General features: G+C 38.2%; 1 protein-coding gene across 2 annotated transcripts in view; it reads right to left on the reverse strand.

The window, feature by feature from the left end:
• The window catches only part of LOC126108527 (poly [ADP-ribose] polymerase tankyrase-1-like), a 52,208-nt gene extending 39,255 nt beyond the window's left edge, over positions 1-12,953 (reverse strand). Inside the window, exons 1-2 of one of the 2 annotated variants that reach the window (XM_049913802.1) lie at positions 12,823-12,953; positions 10,930-11,026 (exon numbers count right to left, since the gene is read on the reverse strand). In XM_049913802.1, the coding sequence (XP_049769759.1) occupies positions 10,930-10,996 (67 nt within the window). In that variant the 5' untranslated portion in view covers positions 10,997-11,026; positions 12,823-12,953. The remainder of the gene's footprint in view (positions 1-10,929; positions 11,027-12,822) is intronic. The other variant, XM_049913803.1, reaches the window with a different exon arrangement.
• Positions 12,954-23,664: the final 10,711 nt, after the last annotated feature.

The following is a 23,664-nucleotide window of genomic DNA, read 5'->3' on the forward strand; positions in this document are numbered from 1 at the left end:
ACTTAACCAGAGTTTTAATGTAGGCTGCAGCATTCACAGTGTTCCCATCTTCAGCAAAGTCCACCATGCTTATCCCAGAACACACTCACAAGCACTTGCCTAGCAGATTGAGTCACTCAGTTTTCTCTTACACTTCACTTCACAGAGGCTTGCTTTGTATCAGGCGTGCAGTGGTATGCCCACAACTCGGCACCAGTGACGATATGTTTCAGAAAGTTGTGCCCTTCTGCACTGTAACATGTTAAGTGATCCAAGTTAGTTATCATTCATTGGCCCTTGCGGTTGTCTGTCAATTCTTAGGCACCCAGCGAGCACAGTTTCAACGTATCATGAACAATATCATACAATGCACCACAGGAAATTTTGAACTATTGTGGTAAGGTTTACAGTTGCACACATGCCAGTCATTCAAAACTGCTGCAACAGCTCCAGCGTTCTACAGGATTGCAGCTGTTACCAGCCACCAGGAGTGTGGTGAATCACCAAGGTTCATAAGGCCCTCTTGGACGAAGACACAACACCTGCAGACATTGCCACCATCCGTACAGTCATCCCTGTATAAGCCACACATGTACCTGTGAATTTCAGTCAGCTTATACCCTTTGGCCCACAAACATCGAACTACACTTCACTGTCCTTCACAAGTTTACGACAGTGCATGCGCGACAAGATTGTTTCATAGTTCAGGCTTCTCTCACTATAGCTGAAAATGCAAACAAAATACCATCTGTAGCACAAACTTCAAACTATACCGTAGTGCAATTTCAACATTCCAGCAGCAATACCAGGGGAGAAAAAAAAAAAAAAAAAAATACTGTATGTTACTTTCTGATCCCTCTAACAGTAATAATAACAATCATCATCATCATTATTATTATTTAGAGGTCTAAAGCACTTTGCCCTCTTTCACCATTTAAAATTCATGCATATTTATTTGGAGGTTGCCCTTAAGGAAATGACATGTTAAGCCTATTGTACAGGAACACAACTGTACTGACCGGACTTTTGTAGTAATTCAGACCAACTTTTACACAACTTGTACAGATAACATGGTTTCAAGTGTTCAGTTTAGTTAATTGCATTTATCTGCACAGTATTTCAATGACCAAACCATCAGTCATCTTCAAGTGTTGAGAGATGGGGTATGTGAGCTTGCTGCCTCATACAGTGCGGACAAATGGAATTGACAATGCTAAACACCACACAGCAGTGTATTAATCATACCAAGAAAATCTGTGGCATTACAAATGGTATCTATTTAGAGTAGAATAGAGTAGTATTCTTCGTACTTTCAGCACCTAAGGTACAGTATGTTTATTTTATTATTTGCCAATTGAGTTGATGTGACAGACTACTCTGTAGTATAGCCGATGACTTATGTTGGGTTTAAAGGTAGCTGGTTGAGAGTTGGAGAATTTGTGAAGGCTTAAGAATCTACATCTACATTCTGTCAATCACTGAAGTGGGACACAGTAGTTATACAAGGCTTAATCCTTGAATCTAGACAACACATTTGTTTAGTATTATGACTAGTGAGCTGTGTGTTTAATTATCTTGTTGCTTGGGGTTTCATGTTTTTGCTTTATTTTGGATGAGAGCTTGTTGATTATCATAGCACTGGTGTGTGGAACTCTGCCCACAACACCACAGAAGCACACAAAGTCAACCTGAAATTATGTCTGCACATTAGTGTTTGAGGAAGTCACTTTTCACCTTAAACTCATTTTTATTGAGAGCAAGAAAAACTGCAAGGAAATAAATGTATTTATAATTGAATGAGCATTTCACATTCCTTAAAGATTATCTAGTTTACACAATTTTCTGACTGCTGGCTTCTGTTGAATAAACACTAGGGTGAAATGGGGTAAGTGTAACCACGTTTTGGCATAGTTCAACTTTGACACCAAATTGCCAACTTGTTATTTAAGATATGATTTTGAAATTTATCATGCTTAAAGTTTGACTTATTGACTTTTAAACAATCTACATTTTGTTTTTGAAAAAAGAAATTATATGGTCAATTAATTGTTTTCAAAATTTTGTGTTGTGAGGTTACACTTGCCCCATGGTTCTGGGCAAGTGTAACCCCGCATTATTGTACCCATACAGAGCATTGTAAAAGAGACTTGGGGTAAGTGACCTGATTACCCAATTTTTACTGAATTTGAGGATTTTTAAATTATTAAAATATCTTAAATTTTACTCAAGATATGAACTTTTTTGCAAACCCCTATTTGTATATTATGAAATACACAGATAATGTTAGCTAAACTAAAAAATAAGTGTTAGCCAAAATCATAAAACACAAACAGAATGCTTCATAGATGATTTATTTTTGTTTTCGGAAAGTAATTGATTAGTTTAAATTCTACAAAAGTAATATTTTTTCTTTAGTAGGCAATTTAACAATAATAATAAAATATCTAGTATCAAGAGAAAAGAAAAATTCACTTTATAAGTTCACTTTCTATTATTTTTCATGGTAATTGAACTAAAGTTATTGGCAATTTGTGTTTAACGCTAAACTGCCCTAATTCAACTAATTATATTCACACTTAGGCCCTAACTATTACTTAGTCACTGAATGTTGCATGAATCAAATGTAACACCAAATGTCAGGTCTCCCCTGCGACTCAAAGTAGGCTCAGGCAGCACTGAAATGACATCAGAGGATGGAACTTCTATCTCATCTCTTCTATCAGGCCAGTAGAAAGTGGTGCCATGCTTTGTCTTATTTTTGCATCTGAGGAAAATCACTTCTGGATCTCCTAAATCACTAATTTTGGTAACTTGGCCAATAAAATGAACTTTCTTACATTTTGTTGCAAAAGCTACCAGAACATAGTTTCCAACTGTAATTTTATCTTTGGCTTCAAAAAAGTTTGCCTCTTTCTTCTTCACAGTTTATCATTTCTTTCCTGAGATTGTCCAGTGTTATGGTACCATTTTCATCATCACTACTTATTAAAGATAGGCCTCCTTCAGTTTCACTTTCTTCACTTGTTGATTCAACTTCCAGTCTTTTTTTCTTGTTACCCACATGAGCAATCGAGGATTTTTTCCACAACAATCCGAGATGCCATTTCGAATAAAGTAACAGCACTTTGTTTGGAAGATTTACTTTTCATTACCAAGCCCTTTTTTATGTCGATAATGCTTTTCGTTTTGCTTTCTCCTTATTATTCTTGTTTCCTTTAAAATCTTTTTCTTTATAGATGGCATCTTGAAAAGTGATAACTTCAGCTCCTGGTGCAATCCTTTTCTTCTTTGTTTTACCAGTGGGACTACACTGTCGGACTGTGTCATATTTTATAAAAGGAAACGTGGTTTAAAAATATAGTAGACTTAAAAAATAAAATATGTCTCTCACAAACTCAGTAGGCCTACAAATCCAGCACACCAGGTATTCTGGTATCCATATGTACAGGAAGGCCAGTTTAGTTGATCTAGTGTGATAGCAAAAACAAGGATACGGCTTAAATAAATAAATCTGTTCCGGTAAGTTTGCTTGGGGCAAGTGTAACCCCCCCTGGTTACACTTGACGTGACGTCAATTCAAGTCCAAAAATTAATTATAATAGAGGGAAACATTCCACGTGGGAAAAATATATCTAAAAACAAAGATGATGTGACTTACCGAACGAAAGTGCTGGCAGGTCGATAGACACACAAACACAAACATACACACAAAATTCAAGCTTTCGCAACCAACGGATGCTTCATCAGGAAAGAGGGAAGGAGAGGGAAAGACGAAAGGATGTGGGTTTTAAGGGAGAGGCTAAGGAGTCATTCCAATCCCGGGAGCGGAAAGACTTACCTTAAGGGGAAAAAAGGACAGGTATACACTCGCGCACACACACATATCCATCCGCACATACACAGACACAAGCAGACATTTGTAAAGGCTGTTTCAGTTTTTGCAAGTAGTTTCACTTTGTATTCACCTTCTCCTCATTACCGAATCTACCATACAATTTTATGCCGCCTATATATACTCAATAATACGTAACCCACTTCCAAACCATAACCAAAAAATTTTTTTCTGCTTTCAACACTACCACTGCTATAAAATCCACCGTTTCCAGTTCACAAACAGTTCCTTTCAGCTATTAAACAGCCATTTCGGCTAGTTCTAATAACTTTCGCCTTTTTTTCCATTTCCGTTTTTCCCACATCACTGATCTTTTTTAGCCCCTCCCCACGTCATTATTTCTTCGTCAGACAATTGTTAGCCTCATTTTCACAATCTGCCACCACAAAACCACTCCTTTTAATACATCTGCACGCAATTTTTTTGAAATTTTCCCGAATTGCTCCACCCTTTAACGTGTTTTGGCGGCAACACAACCACCTAACCTTTGTGCACATCGTTGTCTACCAACCCAAGTTCACCACAGGATCAACAAGCCCAGCTATTACCAACACTTTTTCACCTTTTTTCACACCGTATCTCCAGTTGCTTTCCAGTTCACCTTTATCTCTCCCCACATATTTATATTTTTACTTTCATTTCAGCTTCATGTTACACTTTCCACCTTCTAATACCATGTCACACTCACACCATCCCCACACGACCCCATTAAGTTAGCCTTTACAAATGTCTGCTTGTGTCTGTATGTGCGGATGGATGTGTGTGTGTGCGCGCGCGAGTGTATACCTGTCCTTTTTTCCCCTTAAGGTAAGTCTTTCCACTCCCGAGATTGGAATGACTCCTTACTCTCTCCCTTAAAACCCACATCCTTTCGTCTTTCCCTCTCCTCCCCTCTTTCCTGACGAAGCAACCATTGGTTGCGAAAGCTTGAATTTTGTGTGTTTGTTTGTGTGTCTATCGACCTGCCAGCACTTTCATTCCAAAAATTAATTACCAATTTATGTCAGATTTGACAACTTATGGTGAAATATAACAAAGAAAGGAGTAAATTAATATGTGTGATAGGTCAGAGGTAAAAATACAGCTTCTTTAAGGCACCATAAGCCGTGGTTACACTAACCCCATGGTTACACTTACCCCACTTCACCCTACATACTTGAGATGCACTCCCCCAGAAGAAAATTCTAGAAGACAAGGAAGTGATATGATACAAACTTAGGAAACTTTTCTTTAGGCCAACGTAATGAAACAATTCTAAACTCCAAGTTGAGAAAAACATGCTGAACTGAGCATCTACATTAGTTTGCCTAAGTGTTTACTCCAACTTTCTAGAAGGAGTTACGGATTTCACACTCATTCATTTATCATATCTTCATTGGCATATACTTTTGGTGCTCTAAGACATTTGCTTGTTTAAAATTCCACTTCAGCATTTATTTCACATAACTATTTGTGTTACACATAGCACTAATTTGTTTATGAGTGTGACACATTTGCAGCTGCAACTGCAAGGACTATAGAATTGTAACAAGCAGAATGTAACCACACTAAAAGCTTTTCACATTGTAACTTTGTTGGTATTGTTATTGCAGGCATTTGAAAATGACGTAATGGAATACATGAAGAATAAATTTCAGCTGTATGACAGCTACAGTAGACACTGGAAATGGCTTTAACATTCAGAAATTTAAAATGGGCAACCTCACTATTTAGGTTTGTTGTTGTTATGGTCTTCAGTCCTGAGACTGGTTTGATGCAGCTCTCCATGCTACTCTATCCTGTGCAAGCTTCTTCATCTCCCAGTACCTACTGCAACCTACATCCTTCTGAATCTGCTTAGTGTATTCATCTCTTGGTCTCCCCCTACGATTTTTACCCTCCACGCTGCCCTCCAATACTAAATTGGTGATCCCTTGATGCCTCAGAACTTGTCCTACCAACCGATCCCTTCTTCTGGTCAAGTTGTTCCACAAACTTCTCTTCTCCCCAATCCTATTCAATACTTCCTCATTAGTTATGTGATCTACCCATCTAATCTTCAGCATTCTTCTGTAGCACCACATTTCGAAAGCTTCTATTCTCTTCTTGTCCAAACTATTTACCGTCCATGTTTCACTTCCATACATGGCTACACTCCATACAAATACTTTCAGAAATGACTTCCTGACACTTAAATCTATACTCGATGTTAACAAATTTCTCTTCTTCAAAAACGCTTTCCTTGCCATTGCCAGTCTACATTTTATATCCTCTCTACTTCGACCATTATCAGTTATTTTGCTCCCCAAATAGCAAAACTCCTTTACTACTTTAAGTGTCTCATTTCCTAATCTAATACCATCAACATCACCCGACTTAATTCGACTACATTCCATTATCCTCGTTTTGCTTTTGTTGATGTTCATCTTATATCCTCCCTTCAAGACACCATCCATTCCGTTCAACTGCTCTTCCAAATCCTTTGCTGTCTCTGACAGAATTACAATGTCATCGGCAAACGTCAACGTTTTTATTTCTTCTCCATGGATTTTAATACCTGCTCCGAATTTTTCTTTTGTTTCCTTTACTGCTTGCTCAATATACAGATTGAATAACATCGGGGAGAGGCTACAACCCTGTCTTACTCCCTTCCCAACCACTGCTTCCCTTTCATGTCCCTCGACTCTTATAACTGCACTATTTAGGTAAACAATAGATTTTAAAAAAGAGGAAAGACAATGAAGAGGACGTTAAGAACGAAAACATTTATTGCAGGCAGCACAGAGTGTAAATTATCAGGAAGTGTAGAGAACGTTACAAAATAGCAAAGCACAGTCACCCCAACAAAGTATAATTTCTAGAAGTCTATGCCCGCATCTCCTACATAGCAAATTAACAATGAAATTCATGACACACCATTAAACTATGTAGTTATAAAGCTCACTTTCAGCACAAACTTTTGAAGTAACACCTCAAACATGGAGATAAACACATTGCCTTCCATGTCTCAAGTTGAATGTACTTTTTACAATAATGTAAAATTATCTCTACACAACTCTAACACTGCTAAATATCTCTTACATGAAATTGGGAATTTACTATCTACCTAAACTGTTCTGGAAACCAATATCTATCACTTAAATTACATAACAGAATAAAAATATAGTACCAGCCCCTGTACCAAAAAGGCAGCTAATGACTTATTCAAGAACAACAAACAGTTCAATGCAAATAGATTATCATTTAATTTTGTCAAGATTGAGTACATAGTGTTCAGTACTCACAGAACTCCCTAAGCTACAAAAAGTAAGCTTCTCAAATAAAGAAATTAAGCAGTAAGTTAAGCCTCAGCTGTGAAGTCCATTGCCTAGAATTATTGAAACACATTGCTTCAGCTATGTTTGCAGTGTATAGTTACCAGCTATAGGTGGCTTAAAAAACTGGCCAGGTGCGAGGAGGACTCTGGCACTGAGAGTTCCATACAAACTTAATTACATATATAGACAGATTATCCATTCCAGGAATCAGTGATTGATTATTTTTGCCTATTATCGACACTGATACTGTCAAGGTAAGGGAGTCCGGACTTTTCAGAATATTTTTGTTTCAAGTTAAAAGTCTGATACGAAATGACATAAGAAATTTTTTCATGCGATATAATTACAAATCTACAATTTTTCCCTTGACTTGCACTGTGAAACCTTGCTTTTGGACAAATTTCATAATTCTAGGTCAATGGGAAGTAACATACAGGTTTTGACAAGAGCTTTCAATTATCAAAATATGTGGTATAAACGGTCATATCTTTTCACTGCAGTGGCTAAGTAGCATAAAAGTCTTACACAACCAAGGGATCAGACATCGGCAGGTGACAAATTTGAACTTTTATATGTCTACTTGTTTCTGAGGAAAATGATTCTTAACGGTTGGAGAGGCAGGCAGGGATAGATGGAAATGCTTCTTTACAGAGCATAGGGGAACGATGCGGGAGACCTGCACCGCCTTACTAGGCAAGGTCCTAACGGAGGTGGTTTGCCGTTGCCTCCCTCCAACTGTAACGGGGATGAATAATGATGATGATGATGATGAAGACGACAACAACAACACCCAGTCACCTCAAGGCAGGAAAAATCCCTGACCCCGCCGAGAATCGAACCCGGGACCCCGTGCTCAGGAAGCGAGAACGCTACCGCGAGACCACGAGGGGCGGACTAGATAACAAAGTGATAGTATATGGTTTCTGTTTTTTCAAATTGAGGCCTGGAACCCTAAAAAATGAAGTAATTTAATATGTTTGTTTGTGGCGCCATCTTCTGCAGCAGCTGACAATCTGTTGTCATAGGTTATCTGACTGGAATCTTAAAAAGAATTACACCAGACGCATTTCGATTTTATTTACAAAGCGTCTTCTGTGGTACTAGTGTTTCTTTTACATAATGTGCTCCTTCCCTTCTTGCTAACAGTGTGTCGACAGGCTTCCTTTCACATCTGCATTTGGCAGTTTTTGGCATTTTGCAGGCAGTGATGAATGAAAAATAGTTAAGAAAGTCAATTGTAAATAGTGCAGCACAGGAAATAACACACAATGCCAAAAACTGCCAATTGTAGATGTGAAAGGAAGCCTGTAGACACCAACCACTGCTAGCAATAACAGATGAAGTAATTTACTTTGCATATTTCCACTCACTCTTGTGTTATGGAATAATTTTATTGATAAATTCAAATTACAGGAATAGTGTTTTCACATTACATAACTCTGCTATACGCACAAATCCCTTTAAACAAACACGCATTTGGGAGGGGGGGGAGAAAGAGAGAGAGGGGGGAGAAAGAGAGAGAGAGAGAGAGAGAGAGAGAGAGAGAGAGTGGGTGGGGGGGGGGTTAAAGCTGATTTGATGAGCTCTCTGATGGGCAGCTGCTTCTACTCTATTATCTCCTCAGAAACTCAAATTTAATGTTTTAAATCAATTTACAACTATAATTAGTATAATAAAGTAATATAATGTGTCATTTTACTGTGTTGTACTTAAAACATATATCTGTAACTTCTTTTCAAATCTCTGCAGCATCCATGGAGTGCAATTAATGAAGCGTAAAAAATGAAACATGACATGAGCATGAGTTGAACAGTATACTGTGCCTCTTTATGTCATCCATTTTACCAGAGTTGGGGTGGTGGTCATTGAACACTTACTCTTTTTTTTCCATTATAGCCAAATTGTTTTCCCATTTCCAATAACAAGTTTCCATACTGAAACCATTGAGCTTTGTGTCCCACCCAGCAGATCGTACCATGACATTTAAAACGGCAGCGGAAGTTTTCAGTTGTGCTTTCTTCAACCCCTGAAGAGCATTCACATGGCAGTAGTGAATGCAGCTGGGCCAGGCACTATTCAAAGTTGTTTCCAAACTCAATCAGCAGAAGTACATCTAAGGCCAAGTGCCTCCCACATTGGCTTCACCACAACCTGACATATGTTAAATTTAATACTCTTTACATCTGCTGAGAGATTTATTTGACAAACTTTTCACTTTTAAGTTCACAAAACATTTCCATAAAATGAACTTACATCAGTACATTTTCATACACTTAGCATTTCATAACTTTTAGTTCAAATTTAACAATGGGGGGGTCGGTTTCATTGTGTAGGTTAAGTTTGTTTGGGTTGGTTATTATACTGGCCAATAACCTATTCTTTTTCTGAATTCGCACAACAGGAGGTTATGTACAAGATTGTTTTAGTAGTAAGTTGTTAAGTTCTAAAAACCTACTGATGCCACCAACTTTATTGTGATTATGCCCAAATCAAAGGTAAGTGTGAAGAATGGCAACAATACATATCTGTTTAATATGCAACAACATTTGTCTTTCTACCTGCATATGTTACTTTAGTAATTCACTGAAATGTTAATATGAAGCTTGGTGGTGACAGTTTAGCACACCTGTTTAGTCAAATGGTTAGAAGGATGAGTATGATACATTTTAGATTGCAGAAGACTGTTTTCATTCCAGAAACAGTATATTTGTAAACTGGGGTCAAAGGCTACCAATACAACAACAGAAACCCACAAAATGCTCTAGATCAAATCAAGTGAAAGAAAATCAGTGCTGAAGTTACAAACTGCACGTCTACCCTCCTACTTAAATCTTGGTCGTGGTGACAGACTGATTGTAGCACAGTCCAAGGCCTAAGTTAGGTTGGAGGGTGACAATTTGGTTTCGAGTCAGCGAGCCAACAAATGTGAAAGTAACAAATCTGGCTGTCATAACAAAGTGACTGGAAGTAAAGTCTAATGATTATGCCCACACCACATTGAAAAATGGAATGTAGGGGTCCATTGGGTACCAGTAAGTAAATCAGTTTCTGCAAGGCTTTTTGAAAGACAGACCTGCACTTAGTACATAATTAATTCTGTATTGTAATATCTGTAGGTGAATTTCTCGTACTGGTAATTTCAGGAAAAAACAGAAATAAAAACTAAATTTACTCTTTTTAATTATTTATTTATGGGTATGATATTCCACTGAGCAACTTAATTCTTGAAATGAAAATCAGCATCAACCCAGGCGCAATGAAAAGTTATAGACGGATGAGTTTCACCTCAGAAAAGGAAAAAAATACAGTTGTGCAGGTTGTGGCATTATTACTTATGGGGTTTCCTCCCACTTTGGTGGATCTGAGAAGCACTGCCATTTCAGTAGGAAAAGTACACAAGTCCTCAATGGAGTGTACCAAGAAAATACTGGGCTTACTCCTTTCTGAAGTAACACAAGCAGAAGCTCAGAGGTTGATTAAAAACATAATGAAACGAGCAGCTGTCTGATCAGATGATGTAAGTGTTGATAGGGAACAATTAAAGTTCCCGTTTCAGCTACAAGGTCTTTACACAAAGTAAGGAAAACATCCAATTTGTATGTCTCCCTCCCAACTCAAGACACTTCGCTTAGATCTTAGATACGGCTCAGTCAGTATAAGGCTCATGGGGAGAGTTACTGACTAACTGGCAGCAGGCAAAAATTGGGAAACAATGTCCAACAGTGTCGAAAATTGTCTTCCTAAAACTAGTCAACCAGTTACTGTTATCTGGGGGGAGCGGAGAATCCAGTTTCACATCTTTTGGAATATGTCCATGTGGCCCACACATGGTACAGAAAAAGCAGTAGTATGTTGGAAGCTGAAAAAGAGAATCCCAATAAACACAAATCTGATTCATCCATGGAAAATCTAGAACAAGCAAGGACTGATCTAAAAAGAGGGGCAAAAATGTAAATGTCCAAGGCCAAGGGATTATACTCTATGGTTTACCCCATGAAAGCCTCACTTTCACCATTATATCAAAAGAAAATCAGAAGAACCAACGGGGAAGGAAGAGAAAATGAACTAGGGATGACAGTGACTTTGGAAAATTGTGACTTCTGTGTGATATACAGAGAGCAAACATTGTTTGCCTATGGTATGTGAGCTCTGTGCTATGACTGACAGTCAAGAGAACAAAGAAAATTAATTGGCTTAGTATGCTCCAGCTGCCAACTTCCCTTCCAAAGCCACTGCACTTGTCATATAAAACATTTTTGTTGATTACACGGAATCACACATCCAGGGCCTGTCATACTGATTGATAGAGAAAGCATCAAGATTCATGTATGACAAAATGTGGCAAGTTCTCAAACTGGCCCAGTCCAGTTGACAAAATTTGGTATAAAGTATCACAGATAATTTGCAAACTTGCTCCAACTAAAATTTCTACGAGGGAAATTTATGACTCACATGAAGTGAAACTTATCTGAGATGTCCACTACATATTTCTTGTTTGGTTGTAAGTCTTTATTCAAAGTGACTTTATAGTTGCAACAGATCTAACGTAACCTGTGGTCAATGACTGACATTCTTAAAGGAAAGATAAAAATACAAGGGCAAAGTTATTCCCACAAAGTTTTTTTCAGCATTTTTGTTCTTACTGTATGATAAATGCTGCTCTATATTTTGGTGGCGTTTCTATTATTCTTTTTGGTGACCTTTTATAGAGACAACGATAAAGTTAGAAATGGTCAAAATATTCTTGAAAATCATAAAACTGATTGAAAACATGTATTTTTATCAGAAATTGGTCTTGCAACTGAATCTGAAGGAACGTTAATGACAGGGTGAGAGTATTGCATAACTCTCTGCTATGCTATCTGCATAGGGCATACGATTGTACTAAATCGATACCACATAATGGAGTAACATAACTACAGTTTTGAAAATGCACGTAGAACCCTAAACAAGAGCTGAACTTTGTGAAGAGTGTTTAAGCTTTCACAAGAAAACAAACTGGACCTAGCGATGGGTGGGGGTGGGGAGATAAAAGTTCGCTGCAGGTGCAAAAATATTCCAAAACTGTATTTATGTAGTCCCATTTTAAGGTACATAAAAAGTTTAGAAAATGCAGGCGAAGTAATCGCCATGCAATGCAAAATTTGTAGAATGCTTCCTACGAATAAGTACGTACAACATTACACGCTTTTTTCCCCCATAAGATTTGATGTTACATTACGACATAAAAGCGGGTAAAAAATAATATTGAAATTTATGTTACCATCAGACGTAATACAGTTACACAAGAATATTATTTGCAACTTATTTCTAAGACGACATAAAATAAAATGTTATGCATCAAAATGACAAGGGCGCCTAAGAGTAGTAAACTGTGTAATGAAATAAAAATAGTAAAAGCTAAAAGGAACGACATTTAAAAGAAATATAAAAGCTATGGACTCATTTTACAAGATAATAATTCGCTACTGAGGTAGTACTACTCGTTTTTCATGGTTTTTAACGATACAAACGTGTCATATGACTACAGATCTTTACAATCAGTGAAAGCTTAGAACTCAGCGACGCTACTACTACACCTTTAATAAAATAAGGGAATTAAAATAAATTACATATCATTCTAACTAAACACAACCAAAATAATATGACATATACCTTTTAATACTGAAGCCAAGTAACAAACACAGCGTCAAAAGACTAGAAACTAATGAGCAACACCCGCAAGCAAATTTACAAAACGGAATCGCGTATCGGCTAACCCTTTGTGTCAGCCCGCCAGAGGACCGTTGCCAACCATTACAAATCAAAGTTCCCGGTATGTTACAAAATTATTTAAACAGAAATAGCTCACTGGTAAAAACTGATTAATATTACAATCACAATATTAACATTACAGAATGTCAAATTAAGAGCTGTTATAATTGTTTCAAAAGATGTAATAATGCCGTTGTTTTTAGCGCCTCGGAAAACATGAGTATTACATTTCATATCGTACACATTTTTTATTACGTAATTTTGATAATTCTGATAAAAGGTATAGGCATGAAATGCATGTTTCCTTTAATGAAAGGCATGAAAAGAATCCTGTGGTATTCCAAATCCAGTACAAGTTATCTCTGCACAGAGGTCTAATGCCGCCATTGATATTAATAAACACAATTCGTCGTCGTCCCACAAATCACCACTTGCCACGCATCAGGAGATGCACGCTTACTTTCTCGATCAAAAATACATTCCATTGCACTCTCGACAATGCAGAGAACCAATGAAACCGTTCGGCGCGATCGAAAGGAAATTAACCGCTGGCATTGGCAAAACACAAACAGCCTTGTGTCAGTAAATGATCAAGAATGGAAAGAAATATTTGCCACGAAATTGCTGGGAGTTGCAATGATCAATAAATCATAATTCGTATCAATTCGGTAAACCGCGAAACGATGTACGTTGTGTCCTTTTACCCTCACAAAGTTGTGATTCACCTTTCATTTAATTTTTTTTTCTTTATTGTTATTTTGAAACCTGTTTACAGGCAGGCCTGCAGCAGCATACCACGCCGCTCTTTGGCCGCAGAGAAACACAAAGATACAAATGAAGACAATTAGAAAAAAGATGGCGGACATATAAACGGAGATAACACTTTTTAAAATACAAGGTGCCGTTCACGGACGTAGAGTCCAAGATAAAATTGTTCAGACACTTGGACACAGACAGAGACGAAAATTGTCACACGTGAACGTAGGTGCACAAAACGAATAACACTTAAGCATAAAACGACGGCACACACAGAATACGGGCGTTTATCTCCGGCGCGCGAATGTTGACTAACCGTGTACGAGTCCGGGGATCTGCCAAGAGAGGAGGAGGGGGTGGGGGTGGGAGAGAGGAGAGCAGATGCCATGGGCAGGGGGATAGGGGGAAGCCCGGGGGAAGAGGGGAGGAGGGATGGGACGGGGCAAAAGGAAAGAGAAGGGAGGGAGGGTGCCTAAAGGAAAGGACACAGGAAGTGGGGGGGGGGGGGGGGGGGTGGAGGATCAAAGTTGATAGGAGGGGTAGATGGAGGGGAGGAGGGCACCATCAGGGAGGGGGAGCTGGCGGAAGCCACCTTGGGAGAGGGTAAGGAGGGTGGAGAGATGGAGACCGGGTGGGACGTGGGAATACAGGCGCGGCAGTGGGCGGGGGTGGGAGAGGATGGGTGAGACAAGCAGGTGAGGAGGATCGAGTTTGCGGGAGGTGTACAGGATCCGTATCCTTTCAAGGAATAGGAGGTGGTGGGGGAAGGGGATGAGATCGTACAGGATCCGCGTGGGGGAGGGGAGGCGGATGCGATAGGCGAGGCGGAGAGCATGGCGTTCAAGGATTTGTAGGGATTTATAAAAGGTAGGGGGGCCGGAGATCCAGGCCGGATGGGCGTAACAAAGGATAGGGCGGATGAGGGATTTATAGGTGTGGAGGATGGTGGAAGGGTCCAGACCCCACATACGGCCGGAAAGGAGCTTGAGGAGACGGAGCCGGGAGCGTGCCTTGGCTTGGATTGTCCGGAGATGGGGAGTCCAGGAGAGGCGACGGTTGAGGGTGACGCCAAGGTACTTAAGGGTGGGAGTGAGGGCAATAGGACGGCCATATTTCATTTAATATTTCGTGTTCATTTATATTCTAATGTGGAATTCATTGATTCTGTATGAAGTCTGTGGCAGCGTAAACATTGTGCACCAGTGAAAAGGGAAATGAGTATTCATACCCCCACAAAACCAAGATTCACCATGAAATTTTGTGTATGTAGGCCTAATTTGATTTTGTATTGTGGAAGTCATCAAAAAGGTAATGATAAAAAATCATGTACTGATACTTGGTTAATTAGAACCGATGGTGAAATGTGGTAGAAATAGCAGGTATTTAGTAATACTAATGTATTTTCCAACCACAGGACGACAAGATACAAAGAAGGAAAAAACAAGGAAAAGCACATATTGAAAAAAATAAAAATAAAATAAGTGAAAGCATGTTTATTAAATTATCATTACTTGAACATATGTGCCACCTATTCATTACCTAAGTTGTTTTACAAATCTCAAAACAAATACATGATCAGCCAACATTTGCCCAGTAGCAACGTGCATTGTTATTGGAGACATGACGTCTGCAACACCTGAATATTTTTTGCAATTTTGATAGGGCTACTATGTCCTGAAACCCCATAATGAGGAGAACCACAATGCGATTGAACATCATGTTATTAGGACAGTTGCAGTCTGGACCCCGATAAGAGGTAGACTAAGGCGAAGATTGCTGGCGTCATATCATATATAACTGTTCTAGAATAGCATACATAACTCAGGTAATCGATATTAGTTTCAAATTTTCCTTTTTTTTAAATAATAAAGTATGATTGCTGAAGAACAGTGACGGTGATGTGCCAATCTAGATCTGGACTAATCCCTTTAGGACTGCCAAATGAAACATTATTCAATCCGGAGGAAACGACCATTCTCATTAGAATAGAATAGAATCTTTATTTGCCTTTCAGTATGTTTTCCTTACAATTGGCATCGTCAGCGTGTTCAATACATTTTTTTTAATTACAATAATTATTATTGTACATAATTATGCCTGTGCAGGGCAAGCAGATATGCATGCTAAAGTAATATTGATAATGCAACAATTATTCATTCACAATAGTAATAATAATAATAATAAATCATAACAGTTAAATATACAGTAGTATCGACATGTATTTATGGTACATCTTATGTATCCATGTAAAAGGTCTGTGTTGGTACATTACTATCACAAACATATAGGTATAATTCATATGGCAGTTTTTTGTTTCATGTAGCATATCTCTTTTGTGTCACTGTTTAGAAACTCATCAAGTGAGTAATATGGCATACATTTGTGCCACACTTATATTGTTCGCTTAAAGTTATTCATCGGTAGTTCATTCACAGCCTTTGGGAGTTTGTTATAAAATTTCAAGCTAAGGTGTTTATGGCTCTTTAGTGTTAATGTCAGCCTTGTGTATGTTAGGTCTATGTTACTATTATTTCGAGTATTATGAACATGCACTTCAGGTCTTAAATTAAAGTTCTTTACGTTCTCTTTAGCATATATTAAACAATTATAAATGTATGTACTAGGTAGTGTCATTATCTTTAGTTATTTAAAATGATTTTAGCAACTTTGTGTTGGTGCTAGTCCTAAAATGCACCTGACTGCTTTCTTCTGCCACTTGAAGATGGTACTTTAACCCACTGAGTTACCCCAAAGAAGTACCCCGTATTGCAGTTGTGAATGGAAAAAAGCAAAGTATGTGGAGATTAGCAGATTTTTACTAATAACGTGTCTCAGCTTATGTAATAGAGTTCGAGCACGTTTGCCACATAGATAATTTTTGTGTCTGACCCGTGTAAGTTTTTGATCTATATGTAAACCTAGTAACTTGACATTTTTTGTATTCTGTTCAGTTGCTTTCAGGGTGAAGTAAATTTCTTCAGTTTTCAGTTTGTTTATTGATAAAAGGTTGGCTCTGCACCAGTCACTGCTCATTTCAGTTACTACTTTGTTGTATTCTATGACATCTTGCTTATTTTCTCCATCTGTTATTAGTGTCATGTCATCATCATACAGTACATTGTTGCATGGCATACAATTTGAGAAGTCATTGATGTAAACAATGAACAGGAAAGGGCCAAGCACTGAGCCTTGTGGAATTCCTCTCTTTACTTTCATGGGTGTTGACTTTTGATAGTTTATTTTTACTAATTGTACCCTATTGCTTAAGTATGATTGAAAAAATTGTAATGGTTTATCTACAATACCATAATGTTCTAGTTTTTTTATCATTATTTCATGTGTGACTGAGGCCTTTTTTAAATCTAACAGTGTAGCACAAGTGAGTTTCTTGTTTTCATACATATTATTAAGGAGGCATTCAATTGCTTTGGTTCTCGATAGTTCAGATTGAAAGCTAAACTGGTTCTTACTCAATAATTTATTACTTTCAAAATAATTGTTAATTTGGATATGTATGCAGTTCTCTATTACTTTTGATACAATGGGAACTATTGATATAGGTCTATAATTGTTTGGCATTTTTCTGTCAACTTTCTTATAGATTGGGAGCATAACTGACATTTTCAGACATTCAGGGAATAGTCCTCCTTCAAGTATGTGATTCGTCAGACATGTTAGTGGCATTAAGATTGCAGTGGCTATGTGTTTAACAATACTGTCACTAAGCCCGTAATAGTCCTCTATTTTTGAGTTTTTAAGTTTCTTTATTGATATGATAATGTGGCGGGAGGTGATTTTTGACCAAGAGAATTTCTTGGTTGCTGGTGCTTGTTGTTTAAGAAGGGTTACAGCAGCTGAAATATTATCAGAATTATTTTTACCAAAAGAAGAAGAAGAAGAATGAGAGCTGGCACAATTTATAAAATATTTGTTAAGGATGTTGCAATCTATAGGCACTGTGGCTTCCTGTTTGCTCATCTTGATTTAACTTTTTATTATATTCCACGCTGCTTGACAGGCATTTTTTGAGCCTGCAATATATTCATCATTTACTTTACATTTAGCTGATTTTATTTCATATTTGTACAACTTCTTAAGGGTCACATAGTGTTTCCTGGCTTCCTCATTTTTATCACTGTTATTTTTTAGTATAAGTAGCAGTGTCCTCATTTGCTTGAGCTCTAGAATGTACCACTTGTTAGAGTGCAGAGGTTTTTTTTTCTGTTGTTAGGGGTGCATCTTTTTGTGATAAGTGGATAGTGACTATCTACTGCTTTGTCTCCAATATGTCACTTATGACGTCACTACGTAAACACAAAAAACATATAAATACGACAATAACATCTCCCACCAAAAATATAATCAAATAAGCGGGAAATTGGGGGTTTTAGTGTGGGGACAAGCTAACTATAAACATATAAAAAAGGACACCACGATCCCAAACCACACAAAATGACGTCGAAAAATAACACAAGATTCTCACATTTCGCTAAACCCACAAAATCCACAAGAATCAGTCACTTCCCTTCATCTACATAGCTCAGCTGCAAATGTTGATCCCACAAAATAAAAACCTACAACTACAAAAATTAGAATCGCGCCGCAACTATCGATACCACAAGACCAACACCTAAATCAACAAAAATTGGAATCGGACACTTGCCTTGACCTACAGAGGTCAACCACAGTTGACGATAACAAAACACATACAGTTACAAAGACACAAATTGGAATTGGACACTTCCCTGAACCTATATAGGTCAGCCACAGCTGACGATACCAAAACACATTTCGACAACACAAATTGGAGTCGGACACTTCCCTGTACCTACATGTCAACCACAGCTGACAATACCAAAAAACAAACACCTACAACTGTGATAAATAAAACCAAACCCGCAATACATAAAAACCCCACAAAACATCACAACTCATGAACAATATAACCAAAAAAATGACTACTTACCACAAACAAATTCCGCCACTGCACACTAGGTTAGCCACCCCAATCAAACACACACACACAAAACCAAAGAAAACACAACAAAAAAACTCCCAAACCATCCACAGCCTCCTAACCCCACTCCCCCCCCCCCCCCCCAAACTTCAAAACCCCTCCCCAAAACCAAAAATCCGCCAACAAATAAAACCCACAAAATAAAGGAAACTCAATCACGCATTGCAGCTCAAAAAAAACTGCAAAAAAAAAACAGATCCTCTGCAACATAATCATGAAACAAGTCCCCACCTCCAACCCACATAAATCCACAACCATTACTTACAACCCCCCCTCTCCCCCACATACAAAACGCCCTCAACTAACCACCCTTGGCCTGTACATCTTACTAACCACCTTTTTTTAAATAAAAAAAAAAATACAACAATACTTCTCAGATCAACTCTTCGGCCAGCAATACTAATCTAAATGAGAATACAGGTTAGAAGAACACCTCTTCCCCCTCCCTATGACTGATTTATTTAACTGTCCCCCAAAACCCCTCAATTGTATTGGTACACACCCCAGTTTCATAATTTTTGAACGTTTAACTATGGTTTACAACTAAATTACCATAACCCCTCTTCCCCAACCCCCTCTATGACGAAAAAGCATCTGTCACTACAGTACTCCCCTCCTATATATACTCTTCAATTAACCCCACCAATTCAGTCCTAATAGGCCCTTCCAAAACCTGAAAACACAATGCACATACCCAGCTCCCGAAATAACAGCCCCCCACATCGATAAACCTGCTGGACACTTACCCCTCCCATACTTTCTCTTCCGATATTGATATTCATATATCTCAACCACCAACCCTGGACCACCCAACTTACCCCTGTACTTCACATACTCCGAACACACTTACCTACAAAAAGAAAACCAATCTAAAACCATCCTCTCACTCACTGTAGTCTCATGTATACAAAAACTGATAGAAGACCGATAACAATAATAGTAAGTCATCAAAACAATCTCTCTCATGGCCAACCTAGATTTCTTGAACCCGGTTCCATGTCTGATGGAGTGCCAAAAGTTATCCTTTCGACAGCGCCACATATAACAGTCCCTGGTCCGAGACGCCAACCTCATGTTTTTCCTGAATGTGCTACATTTCACAACCTCTGCTAACAGTCTGAACATCTGGAGAAACTTGATGAAAGACGTCATGTCCTCACCCGTATCCGCAAGCAACCTCGTGCTACTGTATTTCATAATCATATCCATACCTAACAAAAGAAGGCACACAAAAAATTAAACTTCTTACTACACCACAAACCGCAAACTAATAACTTCTATCAACAATGAAATCACATTAAAAAAAATGGATGATAACTCACTGAAACCAATTTCAATTCTTCAGTCACAGATACTCGCAAAAACTCCACTCTGCCAATACCAAAGCTCAAATGAATCTAATACAACACACACACACACACACACACACACACACACACACACACACACACACACCACCACCACCACCACCACCACCAGAGGACACCATCAACCGCAACAAGATGACGTCTACGAACACAACAGACTCTTAAACTAAACTCTGCACTATAATGACGTCACACACCACAACGCCCTTATGTCACAGCTCTAAGCAGACTGGTGGGATCGGATGCCTCCATTGACCCCTTTTGTGAGCACAAATAAAATTTTACCATTGCAATCTATTTTACACAAACTAAATTTTACCACTGAAATCCATTTTACAGATTAAAATGTCACTCTATTTCTCTCCTTTGTCCACTGCAACTGTAAGGAGAACAGTCCTTCAACACAAGCATTATGGGCTGGAACTTCAATGAAAAAGTGCATAATTTTGATTAATTATCTAAACTGTGCTTCACTACTACACAATTAATGTACTTGCACCATTTCTTCTGGTTTGGTTCAGATTTTCCTTCATAAATGGTAATGCCTGTTTTTAAATCTGAAAACTGATCAAAACTACTTTTCGTCATCAGTTTCAATATTTTTATCAAACATAGATTTGATAGAATCTTGCGCTTACATGATGATGTAATTCAATAACTGAAGTAAAATGCATATAAATTGTTGATGAGATGCGATGAAAACAAAAATCAAACAATCTTAGTTCCCAAAACTGAAAAAATGTGGACATTAGCAGAAAGTGTAAAAATGAATGCGGACACTACATGAAATGTTGAAAATGTGGATATGTTTGCACAAATGCAGACAAATGGTAACTCCTTATGTAGCAATACCTGATGTAGCACTTTGAGCAACACAGAGTTACTTATGTAGTTTTGTGTTTCCTTGCTAAAGTTGTGGCACTTTTCTGTAGCAGTTGCTATCATTGGTAAACCCAGATGCATTTCATTCTTGTGTATTGCCCTTGTTTTATAACTCTGATCAACAACAGAACTTCTAGCCTTGGCTGTAGTATGCAAAACAAGAAGTGTCTGTGAGAGATAATAGTTGAGGAAAGTAAGAATTTAGATTAGTAAGTTTTCCTGCTTTAGGCCTAATCCAGTCCTGCAGTTGTAACTAAGTGAAGGCAGCAGCCACTAAGCAATGACTGTATTAATCAAATGTCAAATTATATACAGATGAGTAATTCTCTGTCTTCAGTTTTTGTTTTTGTTGTCAGGTACTCATAATTTGTAGTTGGTTGCACATTTAGGTAACAGACTAGAAACTAAGAACCACCATATGTGGATGGAAGAATAAGGGTGTGTTGGTGGCAGGTGCGGATAGAGTAGACACAGAAATGATGACTGCTTTCAAATACTTGAGGTGACAGTATTTTCTGTTGAAAGTGATGCACCACTTGATAGCAGCTTCATGTATCAGACAAAAATCTCCATGGAATCAAACCTGATGAAGATTCATATGTATCACACGGCAGCAAGATTTCGTGTAATCATAGGCTATCATTACTTCGCCATTATATATGGTTGATACCATCCGAAAGTACCCAGATACTTAAATGAAAGGTTTTATGTGTAGGGTTTTGCTTTTAATTCACGTGTTGTAAAATGTCTGTATGGTTAAATGATGATGGCATCCTCTTTGGTAAAATATTCCGGAGGTAAAATAGTCCCCCATTTGTATCTCCGGGCGGAGACTACTCGAGAGGACGTCGTTATCAGGAGAAAGAAAACTGGCGTTCTACGGATCAGAGCGTGGAATGTCAGATCTCTTAATCGAGCAGGTAGGTTAGAAAATTTAAAAAGGAAAATGGATAGGTTAAACTTAGATGTAGTAGGAATTAGTGAAGTTCGCTGGCAGGAGGAACAAGACTTTTGGTCAGGCGAATACAGGGTTATAAATACAAAATTAAATAGGGGTAATGCAGGAGTCAGTTTAATAATGAATAACAAAACAGGACTGCGGGTAAGCTACTACAAACAGCATAGTGAGCGCATTATTGTGGCCAAGATAGACACAAAGCCCACGTCTACTACAGTAGTACAAGTTTATATGCCAACTAGCTCTGCAGATGACGAAAAAATTGAAGAAATATATGACGAAATAAAATAAATTATTCAGATAGTGAAGGGAGATGAAAATTTAATAGTCATGGGTGACTGGAATTCGGTAGTGGGAAAATGGAGAGAAGGAAATGTAGTACCTGAATATGGATTGGGGCTAAGAAATGAAAGAGGAAGCCGCCTGGTAGAATTTTGCACAGAGCACAATTTAATCATAGCTAACACTTGGTTCAAGAATCATAAAAGAAGATTGTATGCATGGAAGAAGCCTGGAGATACCGACAGGTTTCAGATAGATTATATAATGGTAAGACAGAGATTTAGGCACCAGGTTTTAAATTGTAAGACATTTCCAGGGGCAGATATGGACTCTGACCACAATCTATTGGTTATGAACTGTAGATTAAAACTGAAGAAACTGCAAAAAGGTGGGAATTTAAGGAGATTGGACCTGGATAAACTGACTAAACCAGAGGCTGTACAGAGTTTCAGGGAGAGCAGAATGGAACTATTGACAGGAATGGGGGAAGAAATACAGTAGAAGAAGAATGGGTGGCTTTGAGAGATGAAGTAGTGAAGGCAGCAGAGGATCAAGTAGGTAAAAAGACGATGGCTAGTATAAATGCTTGGGTAACAGAAGAAATATTGAATTTAATTGATGAAAGGAGAAAATATAAAAATGCAGTAAATGAAGCAGGCGAAAAGGAATACAAATGTCTGAAAAATGAGCTCAAAAGGAAGTGCAAAATGGCTAAGCAGGGATGGCTAGAGGGCAAATGTAAGGATGTAGAGGCTTATCTCACTAGGGGTAAGATAGATACTGCCTACAGGAAAATTAGAGAGACCTTTGGAGAGAAGAGAACCACTTGTATGAATATCAAGAGCTCAGATGAAAACCCAGTTTTAAGCAAAGAAGGGAAAGCAGAAAGGTGGAAGGAGTATATAGAGGGTCTATACAAGGGCGACATACTTGGGGACAATATTATGGAAATGTAAGAGGGTGTAGATGAAGATGAAATGGGAGATACGATACTGCGTGAAGAGTTTGACAGAGCACCGAAAGACCTGAGTCAAAACAAGGCCCCAGGAGTTGATAACATTCCATTAGAACTACTGATGGCCTTGGGAGAGCCAGTCCTGGCAGAACTCTACCATCTGGTGAGCAAGATGTATGAGACAGGCGCAATACTCTCAGACTTCAAGAAGAATATAATAATTCCAATCCCAAAGAAAGCAGGTGCTGACAGATGTGAAAATTACCGAACAATCAGTTTAATAAGTCGCAGATGCAAAATATTAACACGAATTCTTTACAGACAAATGGAAAAACTAGTTGAAGCCGACCTCGGGGAAGATCAGTTTGGATTCCGTAGAAATATTGGAACACGTGAGGCAATACTGAACCTACGACTTATCTTAGAACAAAAGATTAAGGAATGGCAAACCTACGTTTCTAGCATTTGTAGACTTAGAGAAAGCTTTTGACAATGTTGACTGGAATACTCTCTTTCAAATTCTGAA

Source organism: Schistocerca cancellata, chromosome 11, assembly GCF_023864275.1.
Source record: "Schistocerca cancellata isolate TAMUIC-IGC-003103 chromosome 11, iqSchCanc2.1, whole genome shotgun sequence".
Taxonomy (NCBI): Eukaryota; Metazoa; Arthropoda; class Insecta; order Orthoptera; family Acrididae; genus Schistocerca; species Schistocerca cancellata.